Genomic DNA, 21,253 nt, shown 5'->3' with positions numbered 1-21,253 from the left:
CGGCCCAGCTGCCGCTCCTGAAGCAGCAGCGCCCCTCGCTCCTGAGAAAGCGGCAGGCGGAGGAGCCGCCCCCGAGCTGCCAAGAGCCGACATCCGGGTTCCCGGCCGCCCCGCCCCTCCCGGAGCCCCGGCTGTTCTTTCTGGTGGTGAGGGCGGGGCCGGAAGCGGTGGTGGGTTCCGGTGTGGGCGGGGCCGGCGGCAGCAGGGAGGAGGTGGAGGCCGGGGCCGCGCTCTGGTGGCGGCGGCGGAGCAGCGGGTGCCCGGCGGGAGGCTGGGGGAACGGCCGCCGCCATGAAGAAGCAGTTCAACCGCATGAAGCAGTTGGCCAACCAGACCGTCGGCAGGTGAGCGTTGGGCCCAGGGAGCCGGCGTGGGCGGCGGCTCCGTTTCTCCGTGCGAAGCGGCTGCCGGGGAGCGGGTGGAGGCTCAGCCGCAGTCCCGGCGGGGCAGGGGGCCCGGCCCGGTGGGGCTTCCCGCGCCGCTCCCGGGCGGGGCCTTTTGGGGAAGAAAAGCTTGTGTCAGTTCGGGAAGCGCCTGGCGGGACGGGGCCCTTTACTGCTGGCAAATTAAAAAAAAAAAAAAGGGCAATAAGAAGTTTCTGGTCATCGGTTTTGCCGCCGGGAGCGGGCCCGGGGCGGCCGGGCGGGTGTGTCGGTCCGTCGGTCTCCGGAGGTGCCGGGGTCTCCGGTCTGTCCGTCCGTGTTGTTTTTTCGTCCGTCCGTCCGTGTGCTCAGTTCCAACTCCCGGAGCCCGTGCGGGTGCCCGGGGGTCCGCAGGGGCTCCCCATGGCCCTCAGTGCTATTTGCATCGGGCGCTTCCTGCCTGGGGTTTTGTGACTTTCAGTTCCTTTGTTACTAGGTTAATACTGAATTATTTCGTCCTTTTCTCACTCTTCTTCACGTTTAAGACTTCAGAGAGTGCATCCTCTGTGACTTAACTTTAACAAAAATAACAGCAGCCTCACAGGTGTCACCGCCAGCGGCTTCCAGGGCTCTGATGTCTGGAAAGTCTTTAGCCTGATCCTGTGGAAACAAATCCGTGCACAGACACAGAAGCGTCTGTCCGCCTGTCTGTCCACCCACCGCCCTTTGGGGAGCTGGAAGCGCAAACGTAACTTCGCTGCGTTTCCAGGACAGTTCTGCATTTTTTTCCCCCAGAAACTGCTCTCTGCTTTTGGTGAAGACTTAGTCTGAAACTAAGAAAGTACTTTCAGTACTTTTACTGAAAGTATAAACTTTCATGTTATCTGAGTTTATACTTTCATGGCCTCCACTCCAATAAGTCATTTAATACAATGTTTATTTTCTTTGGGGCCTACACACGTATAAAACAGGTCAAGTGTGTCGGCTAAGAATGGTTACATAGCAGATTTTTTTAATAGTGTATTTGTTTTGCTATAAAAGAGAGCATAACTTCCAAACCAATCAGGTGTCCTGTTCTCATTTCATATAAATTAATGGATTTTTTTAATATGCATATTCTTGAAGTGATTATTGCTGTTCCATTTTGCACGTGTTAGGCCTGCAGCTCCAAATCCCAAGTGGAATTTCAAGTAATCTGCACTGTACTGGGTGGGATAAACATCCCAGGGTGCTTTCTACATCAAGGGGAAACTGAGAATGAAATATGGAGCAGTGTTTATGGTTGTGTGCGGGTTGGGAGGCTCGCAGTGACCTTTGCCTGCCTGCAGCTGAAGCTCTTGGTGCTCACGGGCGGCTCTCAGGGTGTGGTTGTCTGCGCTCCATTATTAGTCAGGTTTCTTTGCCAGGTAATCTGCTGGTGCCTTGGCATCTGCGTCCCCAGTACTGAGATTTTTTTAGTTTCATTAAAATACAGACAAGTACCTGCAATTGTTTTCCATTAAAAACGACTTAAAATGACACTGACTCATTTTTATAAGCTTAATATTAATTAAACTCTGTTTCTGTCCTGTTTTAGTCAGCATTAAATGCAAGCATGTCTGTAGTGGTTCTGTCTTTGCTTGTAGTGTGTTTTTTAATAATAAACTATCTTAAGTTAGTTGTATGGATTCTTTTATTCTTTTATTTCAATTGAATAGAGGAGAGGAATCTCTGAAGAGTGAGGGTAATTGTAGAGTTTTGACCAGTGCTTGTTGCCTTTTTCACATAGAAATGATATTCTCATGTTTTTAAGTCCTTTGAATGAAGCAAATTGATGGTTCTAGGGGTTGGTTTATGTAGTCTTGGTACAACAATGTGGTACTTACTTCTTTGTTGCTGATCTTGATATTTGTGTCTTTCCACGAAAGAAAATATTTATAGAAAAATATTTATGTAATTGTAATCACTTTCATCACTGTAAATCTGCGTTAATTCTACTGAAAGTCAGGAAACTTGGTTTATGGCTGTGATTTGGGCATGGGAGGCGAAGAAACGAAGCTGGGAGGTTTGTGTTGGCTTTCGCAGTGTGTGATCACTGGGATGTGTGTGACGTGGGGTCAGAGCAGTCACTCCTCAGCAGGAAAAATCAGCTGGTCAAGAGCTTCATTAAAGCAGAGGAATGGCACTTCTGGGCAGCCTGTGTGTCTGCATGGACAATGTTACATAGAATTATGAAACTAATGTAGGAAACTAATTAAAGAGGGGATTAGCTGAGTGGAACAGGATTCCACAGTAATTAATAGATGGGTTAAATATTTTGCAGTAGTTATCTTGTGGATGTTGTTGGATGCCTGAAGACAGGTATTCAATCTGCCATTGACTACCTGATGTGTTTGGCGGATTGGTGGTAGGTGCTGCAGGTGTGCAGGTGTTTCTGCTGAGGGGGAGAACTCGAGCTCCGGTTAACTTGTAAAGTAAAACATCAATTATTTGTCTATGTAAGCCTGGAGGAAAGGGGGAAATGAAACAATATCTTTTGCCTTTATTGGAAAGCGGCAGCGCGAGCCTGGGTTGCTGTGGTTTGGTGTCAGCCGGTGTTGGCTGCTGCAGAGACCGTCCCAGCCTGGGCCGCCCCTAGCGGGGAGGTGGCACCGAGACTGTCCAGGGGTGGCCTCAGTTGAGTCCCGAGCTCTGGATCTCGGTGTGAGCACGAGAATCTTGCATCTACTCAGTGACGATCGTTACATACACTTGAGCTGAATTAACGCATCAGAATAAACTGGCATCTTGACCATGATGGATATGCAGCTAATCACACACAATAACCAGCTCAAGTCCGATTTTATTTTTGAGTTAGATCCAAATTCCAGCATAAACAACTGGAAACAGCTTGAAACTTTTAGTTAAGTTTGAAAAATTAAGTGGGGGAGGGTGGAGAAGAAAAGAACAACCTTCATTTTGAACTTTGTGATTTTTAGATGGCCTGTGGTTTCTGAGAAGCTGTACGCTGACATTGCCCTTAATGGAATTTATGCATTAATTCTTTTAAATCCTCATCTGTTTTGAGGACCAAGGCTTGTGTCCACAGTTCATTTTTCCGGACACGCATTTCACGTGTGCTTTATTTGGGCAGAGTGAAATGAAAGGCTTTAGTAGGTGCTGGTTCAGCGATGTGCAGGGCGAGGGGCTGGTACCTCCTTGGGCTGCTCATTGCAGCAGAACGGAAATTGTTATATTGTGCGTGGTGTCAACAAGGTAATTCTTCAGATATCTATGAGTGCTTGTCTTATAGTTTTCATACCCTCTTATAAATTAGGGAGGGAGACAGGTTTTGATTAGAAGCTCAGGAAGTGTTCTGCTGTAGCAGTCATCTCTAATGAAAATAGATGTTCAGAGGTATTGTCATTAAAGGCTTTCAAATGATGCTCTAATAATCATTTGAACTACATAGCTAAGTAATTATATGAGGAATGAGTCCACAGAGGTGTATCATGCTGTTTACTTACAGAAAAGCAGCTTGGTAATTAATGACACTTATTATGCTGTCTAACGATTTTACGTGAGTGGGGCTTTCCTGCCTCTGGGGACACCACTAGTAATGTTGTTCCCATCAGTTTCTTTCCTCAGCTTTTAGGTGCAATGGGCAGAGTACCGTACAGATTGAAATGATTCCAGCCATTGATCTGCAAGGTTTATGTCCAATGCAATCAGCTCAGATCCCAGATATACTTTCTGTGTTCCCAGGAGAGATTCTCTACCTGTCGCAGGCTGTGCGGTCATTTAAACCAGGACAAGCAGATCTGACTAACTATAAATCTGGAAGAGATCACAAACACCTTAGAAAGATGGGCTTTTTTTCAAGAAGCAAACTTACTATAGCTTCTTTGTTTTCTACTGTTTAAATACAACCTCTGGTACACAAATAGGTTTTTCCAAGCCTTGTACCCAGGACATTACTGTGACTCAACAGAGTATTCGAATGTATCTTTTAATAGCTCGTGCCCTGCATAAAATTTACTATGCTAAACTATATTTAGTATTTCTTCAAGACACTTGGCAACCTGTAAGTTGGAATAACTTAATTTTTACATTAAAATAAGTTATGTTTAAGGGACTATAACTGAATGATTGTGTGTGGTAAGGAGCTGCCTACATCTGATTTGTATGGGGCAGGATTGCTGGAAAACAATAACTTTCAGTAATACTTAAGGGAAACAGCGGATGGTCCAAGTTATTAATATTTTTGTCCTGCTGAAGTGTTATCCATTGATTCTAATCTTCTTCATAATTGTTCTGTGAATGATTACTTAAGAAAGCTCTCTTGATTCTTCATCTTTTGTTGATAGTACTTTGCAAACCAGTGCTTTGGAGCATCCGGGGTGGTGAAACAAGAGTGCAAAGCACTTCAATCAACACAAAATTAACTCTGTAAAGCCATTTAATGTCAAAGAAATACTTCTTCAATGTTGTGGGGTTTTTTTCCCCACACAAGAACTAGAAAAAGAATGACCCCGGTATTTGAAAATTTCTGGCCCACCCAAACAAGCTTTTAAAAAAGTTAAATACAATAAGCGTTGTTTACTTGGAGTGCTTGTTGTCATTGGTAAATACTTGAAAAAGTGGTAAACAACTACGAAATACGTTCATATTTATGGATGGGGGAGAATCTGCTTTGTGGTTGGTCTTTTAGGTTGACATTTGTCTATGAGTATTCGAGAAAAGAAAAAGAAAAATGTTGTTTCAGTGTTTATAATAGTTATCTTAAACATTTCCTGTTTATCTCCAAATGAAGTTTGAGGTCTCTTGAATTAGAAAATGGACTTAGATCTTTCTGGATGGCAGATTAATTCAGTGACAGGTTTAAAGAGTCCGAATGGATTGAATTAAGGAGTTCTGTTTTGTTGAATGTGTGCAGACTTCAGGACTTCGTGTAATGAACTTTGAGGACTGATTGAAATAAAATGCATGTGAATGCTGAAGCACTCGTACACAGATTGTAAGGGAATGCATTTTCTAACTGTGTGCCTGGGGCTGGTTTGGCTGTGGAATGGGCAGAGGGGGGGACGGGAAGCTTTACAGTGACAGAAATGCTGGAATTGGCACATTCAGCTCCATGAACCGTTCGTTCCCTCTTCACCACTCCTGGGCTGCTGAACGGGCTGTGCAGAAGCACCAAACTTTGCAAAATGGTGTTTCCATCCCAGCTGTAAGCACGGAAAGAACCAAGTCACCCCTCTAACATTGCTGGGCAGCCTCCGCACTGTCAACAAAGTTTCTTGGTATCTGCATATTTATCTGTTTCCTGCACCCTTTGGGGAAAACTGACACAATGCAATGCCTTGTGCAGCTCAGGAATCAGATTTTTCTAACAGTACAAACTTCCAGTTATAGGAAAACATGCAGCTATTATGTTTTCAGTTTGGGACTGCGTTTTGTGGTAAGACTTGGCACTTGTCAGCGCATTTGGAACTGCCATTAACGCGGCAACGAATGGAAGAGTTCGTGGATAGGAATTGTGTCCGAGCTGTGGTCTGGATTGAATTTTATGAGCGTGTCTGTTAATCCCATTGATTAATGTACCCTTCAGAGCAGATTGCTGAAGCCAATGGTAAAATTACCTGAATTTACGCAGGTTGAGATGACGAGTGACTTTTCCTTATTGTTCCTCCTGGGTGGCCAGCGGGTGATGTGTGTGAAGACAGTGCTGGCTGGGTGTGCTGGAGCCCTGGGACATGAGAGGTGTCTGGGACCAGGGGTTTGATGTCTGACATAACAGCAGTGAAGGTAAAAATGCGCTTGAATGTGCTGTAGTGGCAGCTGCTCAGCTGAATGGTGGGATCTGCACTGCAGCTGGTGTCCAGATCTGCTGAAATTTATTCACAAAATCTTGGTGTTACGCTCTGTGAGGATGAAGCTATGATTGCTTGATTCCAACTTGATCTGATGGTGGTTCTTTACAGCAAATAATTTCAATATCAGGTTATGCCCAGAGTCAAAATCCTGAAATAGTAATGATTTAATCTGCTAAAATAGGTGGAAGTGATCTAACAAGCTGTTTTAACTTGATGCTGTAATGTGACACACTTGGAATTTATGAAAGCAAATGTATTTCATAGATACTTGCGTGGTATTTTTAGGTTGTGATAATGGATCTGTGACCAGAACTGCTCTTTAGAGGTCATTGTATTAGCAAATGATTAAATGGCAAATACATACGATCTTTTTAGGATGTGGTGTCTTAGTGTGTTATAAATGTTTTCTAATATTATGCACAGTTTCCAGAAAGAAAGGTTTCATAACATGAAGGATATAACTCTGTTCTTTTGGTGTTGGGAGAACCTCCAGCCCACATAAGGCAGTGATTCGCTGTCCAGTTTGCCGGGCACAGCTCTGCCCTGAACCTGTGAGGGTTCAATAATGCCAGTTAAAGCGGGCAGGTACGGCTGGTCTGTGAGAACAACCAAGGAGCCTCCAAGCAGCTGGTGCTGACAAACCAAGCGATTTTAACAGGTTACTGTGCTCGATTTACCTCATTTTTCAGGGCTGTTTGCTTAAAGTGGCACTTGATGCCTAGACAAGAAAAAAATAGGGAACTTCTGAGTATCCTCTGTATTTGCACCATCACCTTGTTGACTGAATTAGAGCATTTTCGTTAAAACTTATTTATTGAGAACCAAACAACCTTAAAAGCTTTGAGTGCGCAATGGCTGTTCGTGGCTGCTAAAGGCATTACCAGAGGAGTCGTGTGTCTCCTGCCGCACAGGAAAGGAGCTCCCGGAACATGGAGCAGCCGGGGGGGTCACCAGTGCTGCTCCTCCCTGACCTGGAGCCTCCGTTCCTTGGCACAGATTGTTCCTTGTGTAGTTAATTGCATTGCAAAATGACAGGAATATCCTGGAGCAACTGCAGCGGAGGGAATGGGAGAGCCAGGGGAGCTGTGGAAACGAGTATGCAAAATATCCAAATCGGTGCTAGGTGAGAAGGATCGACAAAGGAGTTTTTCCTTCTGTCTTACAAGTTGTTCTGTGCCAGAAATTGCTGAACTGAGATTTTTGTATAAATGTACTTGTTGGCTCTATTGCGTATTTCTCAAGATCCCAGTGACATTCCAGCATGGAAATTAATAAAAGGAAAAGTGGTAACTTGTACAGGTGAGCGCTGCACAGAAAAGGGTGGTCATTGCTGAGAAGGGTTAATGCACTTGCACATGTGACCTTGGCAACAGAGTTAAGGCTCCAAAAAACTACTTTAGCCAGTGGCAGAAAAATTAAGTTATAAAGTTGGCCCTTTTTTAGAAGATAAATTGCCTTGCATACAGATTTGAAACCTAAGGCTGTGATATGGCTTTGAAAAGAACAGCAGTTTATTCAAATGCCAACCTGTTTTTAAATCTAGAATTAATTATGAAGCAATTGGTGGAAGGAAGTGTTAAACCACCTGATTAAAAGTTCTATTTTCTGTAGAAAATGAGGGGAAGATAGAAAGGTAACATTTTCATGGAGAAAAATGAATGTGTGAATTAAACTGTTGCAGATTCCAATATAGTCTGTTTTGTCCTGCTGGAAGCTGATTTAATACGCAGATTAAGTGTTCTGAGCTGCTGGTTTTTGTAGGAGCGGAACAGGAGGATAAAGTAATCCTGGTTTTGTAACCGGGTCCAAGTGTGTGTTGAAGTGCAGTGCAGGTTAATAAACCCGTGTTAGGCTGTTCGTCCAAGACTCGTATTTCCTCCTCAGAAACCTGGGGATGGAGTAAACTGTGACTTTCAGTTTGGTGCTGAAACACCCAGAAGGTTCGTGTGGAACACACAGGTGGTGCCAGAACTGCCCGTGACACACGTTAATCCCAGCTTGTCTGCCCAGCAACACCAACAACGAGTGTGCGGCCGATGCCACAGCACCCAGTGAGTCCTCACAGTTGTGGGGTCATCATCACACTGGGCTCCCAAACTCTCTCCTGTTGGTCAAACATCATCAAGGGTTGAGCCATTAATTGCTAATCATGGCTGCTGATCAGAAAATCAGTGCAAAGGCTTCACTGTGAAACAGCGGGCATAAGGAATAATCCCTATTTTGCCATAAGCCTATTAGTCAATTTTATATAACCTCAGGTCCCTGAATTCCCTTATACTTTTTTACTGCTACTTCAAAGCTTCCAACTCCTCTTTTCTTTCTTAGTTTCTATTCCTACTTCATTGTTCTGCCTTTTCTGTGTTTCCTTGTTTTGCTTTTTGTGTTGATTCAGTTTGGTTCCTTTTCAAAGGTTTTCTCTTGCCAGTTTTGTGAATCCTTGAACTTAAAATAGACCTGTCTGGACTGCATAGTAAATTAAGAACAGCATTACCTTTGAAATGTTCATTTTTGGTTTGGAGTTTTTTGACACTTATGCAAGTTAATAAGCTGAAATGTCCTGCCAAAGTGTAAATAAGCAAACAAATACTCAAAAAAATGCCCAGGCTTTTTCTTTTGTAGCAATTCAATGTGTTTTGCTCATTCCTCTATTACCTGTTTTTCCGATTCAGACACGTCTGCACTGTGAAGGATTTGCCTTTGCAAAAGGTAACGCTGCTGCTTCGTCTATCCCAATGACTGACAATGGGCTTCTGGGAAGAGAAATTACAAAATTTGGAAATAGCTGGAGTTAGTGGGCAGCCCCACCTGCTCAGTGGCTGGAACAAAGAGCAGCGTTTTGTGTGGAAGTTCAGGATTCATTTGAGATTGGGGGGGGGGGGGTGTCTTTTTTTTCTTCTCTCCTGCAAAGTGAAGGAGTTCTCATGTCAGCAGGTGGTTTGGCAAGCAGACTGGTCCCTACCTTAACCGAGTCGCTGCCAAACCCCCAGGCAGGACCTTGCTGAGCCGCTCTCTGCTCCAGGAGCATCCCCTGCTGCCTCGGTCTGTGCTCGGGGGTCCGACCGCACTGCTCTGCCCGGCTTCACTCCCACCCCTTCTCTGGCCTTGCACTTGTGATCTTGGCACTGAACTTCATCTGATGGAAAAATGGGTTTTCTTGCAGCCAGGCCAGTCCTTTGAGATGTGGCTGGTGGAGATGGTGTGCCAGGCGAGATGCGAGCAGCCGAGGACGGTGGGAGGGAGGACAGCACGGCTCTTCTCAGCAGCTTTGCCAGCTGATGTCACCCCCGTGTTAATGAAATGTTGGCCCTAGGGTGCAGTTTCATGATCAACTTAAGCTCATCTAAAGTAGCTGCTGTTGCTAAAAGGGAGATTTCCCCTCTCCCAGCACAGCCTGTGCTGGTGCCAGCTCCCCTGTCCGGGGAGGGCACCTGGACAACTGGAAATCAGTGATTTATTTTATTTGGTGCAATTCCAGTGTGAGCTGCTGTGATTGCTGCAGATGCAGGGGAGGGCTGTGGGGGCCAGGGATGTGTACCCCACGTTTGGGGCAGAGGATCAGCTTCAGGCCAGGCTCCTCAAAGGACAGAGGCTGCAGGGGGGGAATCCAGCATTTCCTCCTTGCCCTGGGTTGGAGTTGGTGGAGGCTCCGGCTGGCACTGGTTCCAGAGGGGAGGGGAGCAGCTCTGGGGCTGCAGCTGGGCCAGGGTCAAGTTCAGCTGGAGCTGCTGCTCCGGTGTGACTCTGGCTGCCAGCGCTGCTGGAGCACGGAGGTGCTGGGGAATTCCCTTCTTGGCAGCAGCAACATTTATGTTGGCATACAGGGGCTGTAAAATTGCACCTTAGATTAAGGAATAACAAATTCAATAATTATTTAGGTTGCTTTTTGCTCTACTGCCTCTTCTATCAAAGTTGTACCCAGCTAACTTGAGATAAAATCATTCTACATAAGAAAAGGTGGTTGTTTGCTTGGAGGAAGGAAGGGCCTTGTGTGAAAATAAACTTTTGAGTGTAAATAAATACTGGGCAGTTAAATATTAAAACCAATTCCTTACCGAGATATCATGTAAGGGTGTTTCTATACTTCTTTTTTAATAAATTGTATTAATAACTGACGCATTTGGGAAGTTCAAGTTCTGTAATAATGTTAAATAAAATGCACTTTAGCATGGGAAATGTATATCGTAATACTTAAAGGGGAAAAAGCAAGGGATAGAAAATACATTGTGATTTGATCAATGTAGGAAGTTTCTTGTGTAGCTTTAACTTTCTCAGGTTCCTTGGGGGGTTTTGTCGCTAATTTGTGACAGCTTGACCTGGGAGTTCTTAACTTTGGAAAAACCACATGAGCACTGTCAGATTTCATCCTGACTAGGGCATTTAAAATTTTAATCCCCTATTGCAGCACTTTGCGAGAGTATTTATACCTTCAGAGGAAAATGCAAATCAAATGCACTTTTAAAAATCCACTTTTTGTTATGTTGACCTGACATACACTGTGTGTGGAGATGTGGGTTTTATTTGAAAGTCAGAAAGAACACAGGGAGAGCTTTACAAGCGAAAACTTAGTTCTCGGTACAAAATAGTACAATAGCAGTGAGTGTTCAAGTAGCTCGGACGGCAGTCGACTGGAAGCACTTTAATTGTCAATTTTTATTTGTATCCAGAAGTTTAAAAGCTATTGGACTTGTCACCGACTGCTTACTGGAATGTCACTTCTTCTCTCCAGTAAAGCTGCTTTAAATCTGCTTCTCCATTTCAACTACTATTATAGTTTTGTCATCTTAAGTTTAACTTAGTGCATGTGGCTCATAATTATCTACCTGGATTTGTTACACAGACTGAACTGTTTGAACAGTATTTTTTTCAAACTGCACCATATTTGGTTTAATTCTCTGCATCTAATATTAAAACCGTGCCTGTTTTCCAGGGAGGGGCTGGAGTTGTGGAGGGCAGTGCAGGGCCTCGCTGCGATGACTGTACCTCCCAGAATGGCCCAAAAATAGGATTTGGCTCGAGCCACGGTTGTTCTAAATAGCTAAATATACTGCCTGGCTTGGGAGAGGAGCCTTGGATCTATTTCACTTCCAAAGGAATCTCAGATCCCCCAGTGCAGACAGCCTGCTGTGGGGTTCCCGCAACTGCGAAGGCACAGGCTGCTCGCTTTTAAAGATGATTCTGTCCAAAGGCTGGTCTGCCTTTAATTAGAGCAGACGGGCTTCATTCTTCACCATCAGAGATCAAAGTTGCAGCTTTTAGATTGAGCGACCAAGCAAGAGTTTGATGGGGGAACTCAATGGAGGAAGGAAGGCAAAGGAGCAGAAATCTTCATCTGTAATACTCGCCGAAGCCTGAATTGTAGTTTTGCAGCTCCTGGGTTTCTGAAGATAAAGATCTCAGTTAAATATTTGGGTGCCTTGGAGGTGATGCACCATTATTTAAAGCACTTGTAAAGGTTTAGGAGCACAGAAGCTGCAGTAGCTGCATGGGGTAAAATCGGGGAGCTGAGCATCACTTGGGTGCGGAAGGGTGGTTCCCTGGGAAGGAGCTGGGGGTCTCTCCTCCCAACCACAGCCCTGCGCTAAATGCTCTGGAAATGCTGAAAGTGGTGACTATTGTCTGGCAGTCATCCTGAAGTGATTTTAAAACATTAAAAAATGACTCGGAGAATATTGATGCTTACCTTGAGTCACGCTAGTTTCGTTTGAAAACGTTCAGCCACAGGGAGGATCCCAATTGGTGACCGTGCTTTCAGTATGAATGCTGCTTTGTTTGGGGTTTTTTCAGTGGGGAGTCAAAACAGGATGAATTTGGGGCTTGTGTGACATGATGACCCTGGTTTCTGTGGTGAGAAGTGTGCTTGGCCTGACACGTTTCTGTTCTGGCTTGTCTTCAAAACACTGTGCAGGTGAAAGCAAACTCCTACGGTATATCCACAAAGCTGTGTATTGCCACAGGCTGCCAAACAAGCAAAAGAAATCCCTTGTAATAAAGTGGTTTTGAAAAGTGACCTTTAATATGTGCACTTACGAGGGCCGCAATTGAAGGATTTTTGGTTTCCAGTTGCACAGAAGGATCCTTTAATGTGTTTGAGATCTCAGCCCCTGAAATGCACATAGAAATGCAGAATCTGGGTAGAAGATGGGGGGTGGGAAATGTGTATTTGAAATTCTGGTTGAGATACAGTCTGGGTGTGAGCAGGAGGGGCAGGGGAAACCTTGTCCTGTGCTTCTGAGCTGGAGAACAAGAGGCTTCCTGCATCACTTTAGTTTCTTGAAGTCAAAACGAAGTAAAAATGAAGGAAGATACTGCTGTAAACACAGATTTATTTCAGGTTACTGACTGCAGCAGTTCAGCGTGCGCCGAGTGGCCCTCAGGAGTCACTTCTGCAAAACACATCCCATGTCTCTGGTCTTGTTCAGCTCTTTCAGGTCTTTCCCTGATTTAAATTTTCATTTGTTTTAAAATTATTTGACATGTTTGATGTTTATGTTCCATAGACTTGGATTATAAAATACAGAGTTCACCCAGCTAGAAAGGGGAGCCTGTTCCTGGAATTTAGCACAATGTCAAATGGGGAGAGTGAGCTGGTAGTCCTGAAACACCTTTAAATGATATCTTTCTATGAAGTCTCTGTTAGTATATGTTAAAAAGGCAAACCTTTTAGAAGGGAAATTCTCATCTAATTCTGGATTCCTTGTTTTGGAACAGAGCTGCTGATTCCTTCATTTTTCCTGGCAGCAAGTCCTGCCTATTGTATGTGGAAGCCGGCAGGATGTGCCGCCAGCCTGGCCAAGGTGCTCCAGCGTCACCCCAGCACAGCTCAGCTGGTGACTCCTGCTGGCAAACACTTTGTTTAAGGAAAAACAAGCAGCAGAGAAGGCTGCCTTTAATTCTCTCTCATGTTTCGGGTGGATGTCTCCTCGCTTCCACCGAAATCTTTCCAGAGTTGAGGCACGCGGACTGGTGGTTTCGTCATGAAAGTGTCCTCCCGTGGCATCACCTCCCGGCCGCGCTGCGTGAGTCAAGGTTTCTGTTTCCACTTCGACGTTTGAACTGAGTCACTAGTTCTGTTGGGAATGTCCAAGTTTTTATGGCTCTTGGTGTCAGGTTTGCTCTTGTTCCTTCCTTATTAGCCTTTTAGGAGTGGAAATTTCTACTGGTTTTGTAGCTTTGACCTGGTTTGGAGATCAACCCCTGGGTCAGGACTGATGCTGGGCAGTGGACAGGACCCTGCTGTGAAGCTAGTGAGATCTCAAATACTGTTTATGTAAAGCTTTATTTTTTTTTTAATCTCTAGTGCTGGTTTAATAGAGCCTTTTCATTTTATACACGGAAATGTAAATTCTTTCCCCTTTCGAAGATAAACACTTTTATCTCAGGAATTCTCATCTGCTGCTTCCAGACGTACAGAGGAGACTTCTGGCTTGGAAGAGCGAGGGAGCTGTAAACTGAAGAAGTGAGGGGAGCAGTTTGAGAGCTGTGGGGTGAGATGTGTTCTGCTCTCACCGAGCCCTGCGCGCTGAGCTGGGCTGTGCACAAGGGCCTTTCCTGAAAAGGGAAAGAAACAACTAAAGAGAGGTGGCCAATTGGGGGCACATGCAATCCATTTGTAAAATGTCACAGCAAGTTAAGGTATTGTAATTAGTATGTCTATAATAAAAAAAAAATACGGTCTTTCAACTCTCAAACCTCTTGATTTTCATGTTCAGGCTCTACTCAGATTCTGGCTCATGGAGCCACTTTGGATGCTTGTGGTGGGCAAACTGTTTCACTAACTCAATGGGAACAGTTTGAAAGTACCATTTTTAGGGAATTAGATAGTTTTATGCTTTTTATTTGTTAAGGAGGTGAATATAACTGCAGCAGACGGTTGTTCAGCTTTGGTTTTGGATGCAGGCTTTTAAAATGCGCTGCTGAATTTTCATTGAAAAGCTTTGTGCCAGGCAATTCATGTAAAGGTGCTGGTTTAGCAGGTGTCCTGCCTGCTGTTGTAGCAGGAAAATGTCACCCTCGGTTCTCAGAACCTCTCCTTTCACAGGAGCCTAGCTCCGTTCCTGCTGCCAGCCCGGCAGCTATTTTCTTTTTCGGCAGCTGAACAGCAAGATGCGGCGCTGCTGGCGGTGGGTGCGATGCCGAGCGGCGCTGCTGGCGGTGGGTGCGATGCCAAGCGGCGCTGCTGGCGGTGGGTGCGATGCCGAGCGGCGCTGCTGGCGGTGGGTGCGATGCCGAGCGGCGCTGCTGGCGGTGGGTGCGATGCCGAGCGGCGCTGCTGGCGGTGGGTGCGATGCCGAGCGGCGCTGCTGGCGGTGGGTGCGATGCCGAGCGGCGCTGCTGGCGGTGGGTGCGATGCCGAGCGGCGCTGCTGGCGGTGGGTGCGATGCCGAGCCCTGTCCCGGCCCCGGCTGCTGCTGCTTGTCTGGTCTCACACTGAAGGTGTGGGAGGTTCCAGGTGGACAGGTCCCTGTGTCCCTGCCCTGTGCCAGTGGATCCTGCTGCCCCAACCCGTGGGGGACGACTCCAGCACATGCAGCTCAGTCACAAACTGCTATATTTGGGGCCTCTCAGCCCTCGGCGGGGTTTGGAGGGCAGTGTGCTTCCCCCTTTAGTAATGGCTTGGAGGGACCTGGTTTTGCAACTGAGAATGAACAGCTTGGACTGGATGGAGCTGAGCTGCTGGGAATGGAAGCAGCCGGAGCTGGTTGGGCCGGGCCATGTTCACGCTGTCCCACGGGAGCTGCTGGGGGGTCTCCAGATGCCAGCACCGCTGGGAACGCTCTGCAACTCAATCTTCCCATCCTGCAGCGGCTCTTGATTCCAGAAGGATTTCTTCATCACTTCCAGGCTAGATAAGATACAAATAAGACCTAAAAAGGGATAAGGAGAGAACTTAAGTAGCAGTGAAAAAGAAATTCTGTTATTTTCTCTAAGTTTGCTAATTCTCTAATTAGTCGGCAGAAGGAATTAGTGTCCCGTGAAGCTGCAGTTAGATGGAAACTTTAAACTAGTAGTCGCTGTTATTCAGGGGAGACAGAGGCGCCTTTGATGGTTTGTTACTGTTCCCTGCTCAGCAGGGAGATGGGCTGTGCTGCTCTCACAAGGTTGCATTTTCTATTTCGTGGCTGTGGTCACCGCACGATATTATTTAGTGGCTTTTTCTTGGCTTCCTCATTAAAGGTGGAATGTGGGCCTGCAGGAAGGGTGAGGTCTTCCCTCCTGCATTTCCGAACCTGACAAGCATCGGCGGTGGCTTTTCCAAGTCGGCGCTGGCCTGGGGACGCTGTCCCGCTGCCACCCCTGACTCCCGAGGAGATCCGGATTTACAGGCTGGGACTTTAAATCCTGGATAAACCAGTTCAATGCACAAAGAGCACTTAAGCTACACATATGGAAATTGTTTTGCACTTTACATAAGGATATATGTATATTTAGAGTTGAAACAAACTTCTGTTAGCACATCACTGAGCTATCTTTGTTTTTTACTCAAATTAATATAATTTCCTAGGAAAAAGGAAGGGAAGGAAAAATCAAACTTTTAATGAATCTAAAGTAATGTGATTTGCTGCATGGTGGGAAAAATTCTGTGAAGTCTCAGTCAATCGCTAATCTTGTGATTATCAGCAGTTCAGTGGCTTTAATGATGTGTACGTATCTTGTTCTAAGTACTCTGAATGTTCTTAGAGGTTGTTTTGAATTCTGCCGCCCGAGGTGGCTGGTTTATCTCAGAAGCTGCTGCTCGGGAGGGTTGTGTGTTCTCTCTGCTCTGTCAGCTCTTTGCTCCTGGGCCGCCTGTTCTGTGTCCGCCGGTGTCAATGTGTCAGCGTCCAGGGTGAGGGAGCTGCTGCAGCACTGGCCTCTGAGCTCACTTTCTCTCACACTGAGCCAATTTTAAGGCGAGAGAGATGAGACGCTCAGCGCAAGCTTCGCTTGCGTCATGGAGATGCAGAAACCAGTTGCAATTTTCTTAAGCAGATTTCCAGGCAAAAGAAAGAAACTGAGACCCGGAATCACAGTCATTTTGGTTGGAAGAGACCTTCAATATCACTGAGTCCAACCATAACCCAACCCTGGCACTACCCCTAGTTCTCTGTGTTACAGATGTACCAAGGGTAGGGTAGAGCAGTGTTAGAGCAAATGAATCAACACCAAACATCTGTGTCAACATTAAACAATTCAAAGTTTACGTGTAACTGGGACTGGGAAAAGGTGTAGAATTGTATGTATAAAGGTTTGAGTATGTTTGTAACAACTTAATATTTGGTCTGGAGTGTGTGTAAGCATTCAGCTATGTTTCTGTCAAGGACAGACCTTTACAGGGAATACTGTGAACTTCTGATGATGTTTTTAAGTCACCTGTGTTTGCTGTGCCGGGATCTGCGTTCGGCATCGTGAGCATGGTGGCGTTTGCAGCAATGGTCATAATGGGATTATAACTTGAAACTGGGCAAGTTTTGTGAAAGCCTTGCAGCGATCTTTGACCCAAACGTGCTAATTATTCTGACAAGGGTCTTTTTTTTTTTCCCTCCCTTAGGGCTGAGAAAACGGAGGTACTCAGTGAAGACCTTTTGCAGGTATTGTAACACAGTTAACATGTATATTTTTTAAAATGTTCTTTGTGAAGTTTGAGCCTTCTGAGTTTTGTGGGATACCTAATATGAGTAAAAACCAATACTGCAGATGACAGGGGGGAAAACAAGGAAGGCTTTGGCTGACTTCTCAACACATGGAAAAACTATGATGCCATCTGAGCAGAAAAACTCAGGTACTTCTGTTTCTGAATGAAATTATATGGCTTGATAAAGTGAAGGAGGAAGCATTTTTGCTTTTAATTAGATGAACCAGCTTGTTAAGCTTATGAACCATTGGTGCTAATGACTTGCCAGTCTGGTCGAAGGCCATGAGCTGGGCAGAAATGATGATTAGGCACAGCTGGTTTCTGTCTCCATTTCTGTTCCTCTCGAACAGGTCAACTTGGGCCTGAAGAGAAGTGGCAGAAAACAGGCCAACTGCTTGTAATAGATAGCGGCCTTTTTTCTGAAACTCTGGAATTACCCTAAATAAGTGTACAAACTTACGGTCTTTTTAAAAGTATGCCATCTAATCAAATATTACTTGCATGGTGGAACAAATGTTAGATTAACATGGTTGACTGATTACACAGGACAAATTTGACTACAGACTTGTTGTACATAGTTTTCTTCCTCTGGGTTACTTTGTGAAAGATTTTTTTTTTTTTTAAAAAAGATAAAAATGGTAGGACCTGACTTGGCCAGAAGGCTCAGAGCAGCTGCTCCAGGAGATGATGGGGATGGGGGTTCAGATGGTTCCAGAGTATCCTCGTGTGCTGGAGTTCAGGACCTGTCTGTGAAATGTGGAAGCCAAACAAATGGTGCAACTACTTTTACTTCAAATCTCTCCAGATGTTCAGATTAAAGTAGAAGATGAGAGAATATATCAGCCTTAAAACCTGAATTCAGCACAAATACATAAAATCATCCTGAGTAACGGTGAAACGTGTTTTAGGGGACTGCTGTGTTTGAACCACAAATACCTTAACAATTTGACAATACTGTTTTAATTTCTAAAGAGATGTGTCCAATTAAATGGCATAAAGGATGTTAAAGCACCTTGATCGCCTTTCTGGGGCCCATCTGTTTTCTTGGTAAGCTGCAGAACAGTAACAAGAAGTGAAAGCCAAAAGTTCTGCTGCTTGGTGCCAAAACAATTTTGCAAGCAAGGCTTTCCCAGGCCCGGAGCAGACGGACTACACCCAACTGGAAGAATTTACTCACTTATTTGTTTGCTCTTGGGGGTTTGTGGAGGGGAGTGAGGCTCTTATCTAGCTAAAGAGCTTAATAGCATGGTACTGTTCACTTTATAAACATGTTTCATAGTGTTCTTTTTTATATTTAGCTCAAACTTTGACATAAGCTTGCCATAGCATTTTTTTCTGTTTTCTGAAGTGTAATACTCCATTTCAAGTATCTCTGTTGAATGTGTTCCTGTCTGAAGACAAGGAATATAATTCAGTACTGGAAAGGCTTCTCCAAGAGCCCCGCTTTCTGGTGTGCCTTAGTTTGGGATAATAAAGCAATTGTGGGCTGGTTTGTGTGCTGCAGATGCCCCGTGGGTACAGACAGCATGGCCTGGGGTCACACTGCAGTTCAAAGGTAGCTCAATGGAGGTCAATGTCCTTGGTGGGTTTCCTGACATCTTTGAACTAAAAAGCAGATCAGAGAGGAGAGTGTATTATCCTGAAGTTTCAGAGGTGGAAAAAAACCTGTGCTCAGTATTGTGAGAAGTCTTAGCTACAAGACCTTGTAAAAATAAATGCTTCCACAAAACCTGTGCTCAGTATTTCAAGAAGCCTTAACTATGTGACCAAGCAAAAATAAATGCTCTCACAAGAAGTGGATGGTTTAGAATGTGTTGGTGATATTTAATTCTGAAGATAACACAGGAGAAATAAATTGTCTTTGCTGCAACAGTAGACCAGAAACAGGACTTGCTTGTCCATATAGCTTCATATGGACTTTTGAAGTGCACTTCATTTTGACGTATGTAAATAAAAGGCAATGCCTGGTGCTCTCAGAGTAGCTGTTCTCGGGCGGTCGATATAGATATCCCATTGTAGTAGTGCCAGATAAAGCTGTGGAAGGAAGAACCATGTTGTTCTTACCTGGATGTGTAACATTCTAAATGAGAATTTGTAGTGTTTTGTGTTCATTAGGATATTGCAGTCTGCCTTCTGGAACAACCATCAGTATATCTCCTGCTTCACATCCCTGTGTGCTGCCCTGAACGGGAGCTCACAAGGGGCACAATAACTTAGCGCTAAAATTGCTGCTCTGACAGCTCATTTGTATTTAGGATTGTTAGGAAAGCTGGGGAGAATTACTGCCCTCCTGAAAATGTAACAGGACTGATTTTAGAGCTGGATCAAAATCTGGAGTCTCCTCAGATTATTTCTACGGATGAAATCTACTTTTTTTCCCCTTGCTTTTAAAATAGAAACTGAATCCAAAGGGCCTCCTTTTATTCTTGGTGAGTCATCAAAATGCAGATAAACCACATTCTTTTTGTGCTGTGCATAGAGAGCTCAGTGCCATGAGCAATTCTGTCCCAGTGCTCGTCGCTTTGTTTGCTTTTGGGGCTCTTTGGAATAAAACAGTCCAAATTCTTTACTTAAAATCCCTTAGAAGAACAGTTTATTGATGTATATCTTTGTCATGTGCACGGTCTATGTATTAAGCCATATTTTGAATATACTATGATAAACAGAACTCTTGTTTGTGCATTGGCACCTTTTTTTCATTCCAGATCTCTCTTGAATTTCTCCCTGAAAATATTATTTTGCTTACAGTGTGGGAACTTTGTATTTAACAGCCGGAGAAGAAAAGGCAGTAGAAAGTTTGCAGCACGAAGGTTTGGCCCAGTGTAAACGAGCAATCAGATGTGTCTTTGCCCGTCTGCTTTACAGGGTCACAGTGAAAAAATGTGAGAGTTTTTCCAGAGTTTCCCCCATAAATTTGTGCCTTGGATATCTGCGTGTGCCATTCATCTCAGATGGCAAAGTATCAGCCTGATTCTCAGTAGGGGCAGCGATTTTCTCCGGTCTCGTGAGCATTGCGAGCTCCGTCAATTCCTGTGACACTGAGCAAAATGCAGTTGCAGTCTCTTTCCAAGCATTTTTGCTGTCAGGCACTTCTGCTGAGCATCTGAACTTCTTGTAAGCTGTAGAACTTGGGAAATGTGCAACCCAGAACTAAGTGTGGTATGGGAGGAAGGTTTTCTGCTGAGGCCAGGCAAATAACTTCTGTTTTTTGTTTTGTTTTCTCTTCCTCCTCTCTCCCCCTCTTACCAACTAGATCGAGAGACGTCTTGACACTGTGAGATCTGTTTGCCACATTGCACAGAAGCGATTAATTGCGTGTTTTCAGGGCCAGCATAGTACAGATCCTGATAAGAGACATGTAAGTACAGTTGCCCTCTGGTTTGGTTCAGCAGCCAGTCTGAGTACAGTATGGTCTGGCCTTCTAAATGCCGATCAGCTGCTGTGCCTCATGATCCAAGAAAGCTTGTAAAATCATCTGCCGTGTTGCCATTATTGGGTGAAATACCAGCTGTGGACCCTGGGGTACGGTTCTGCACAAGCTGAGTACCCGCAGCTTCAGAAGATATTCTGCAACTTTGATCCAGCTCCTCATGCTTAGAATTAACTTTGTGTACCGACATCTCCAATTAACTGTACATGTTTTTCTGTTCATATTTGATTTCTGTCCCTCTTTAGCAAAGCTGTACGTAGGTTTTTTTGAACCAGAAATAATCAACATTCATGTATTCTCCTTTTATTAGAGACCTCCTGCAAACAGGGGCACACAGAACGAACCTCTGCAGAGACGAATGACAAGCTGGTTGCTTACATTTCAACTTAAAGCTGTTTCCTCGTCTTTGACAGTAGTTGAGATACATTTTGGGCCAGTCATTCTGGCTGAGACAGAAAAAAGTGCTTTTGAATGTATCTGAGAACAGGAGTCTTGAGGCTTGAAACTTTTTGTGACTTGGCATTTTCTTCAAGTCAAAGAATGAGCTGCATATGCGTGTAATAGAAACCATATGGAAGAAGAGAAAAATCTGAGCGGGGATGGAGTGGGAAAGCTGGGAAGGATGAGTGGCACTAAGCTCAGCACTGTTCTTCTGTTCTGCAGAAAAAACTCCCTCTGACAGCTCTTGCTCAGACTATGCAGGAAGGGTCTGTCCAGCTGAGCGATGAGACGCTGCTGGGGTGAGTATTGGGCTTTAGAAGTTGCAGCCGGTCATTTTATTGCCCGCAGGGCTCTAATTAGAGACTTTGGCTATATAAGGGCGGGTTTTCAATGTAATGAAACTAATATTTATAGATGCCTTTTCTAATCCAAAGGAGAAGTCGTCAGCAAGCATTTCTCTTGAGTGATTCTGGGGGCAAGTTTTAGACTTGCTCTGAATTGCATTCCTGAGGATTCCGATTCTCTGCTGTCTTAAAAGCTTTTGAAAATGGCTTTTCCCTTGTGGATTACTGAAATT

The 21,253-nt window shown here is 44.8% G+C and overlaps 1 protein-coding gene across 6 annotated transcripts in view; it reads left to right on the top strand.

Annotated features, from left to right (window-relative positions):
• The first annotated feature begins 161 nt into the window (after nt 1-161).
• Nucleotides 162-21,253, top strand: part of ARHGAP17 (Rho GTPase activating protein 17) — a 39,621-nt gene continuing 18,529 nt past the window's right edge. For 5 of the 6 annotated variants that reach the window (XM_082064956.1, XM_082064960.1, XM_082064959.1 and 2 more), the window contains exons 1-4: nt 162-344; nt 16,722-16,761; nt 20,059-20,163; nt 20,899-20,975. In XM_082064956.1, coding sequence (XP_081921082.1) covers nt 292-344; nt 16,722-16,761; nt 20,059-20,163; nt 20,899-20,975 — 275 coding nt within the window. In that variant the 5' untranslated portion in view covers nt 162-291. The remainder of the gene's footprint in view (nt 345-16,721; nt 16,762-20,058; nt 20,164-20,898; nt 20,976-21,253) is intronic. The other variant, XM_082064961.1, reaches the window with a different exon arrangement.

The sequence above is a fragment of the Streptopelia decaocto genome (assembly GCF_964273445.1).
Source record: "Streptopelia decaocto genome assembly, chromosome: 13".
NCBI lineage: Eukaryota > Metazoa > Chordata > Aves > Columbiformes > Columbidae > Streptopelia > Streptopelia decaocto.
This window is presented reverse-complemented; position numbering and strand designations above follow the sequence as displayed.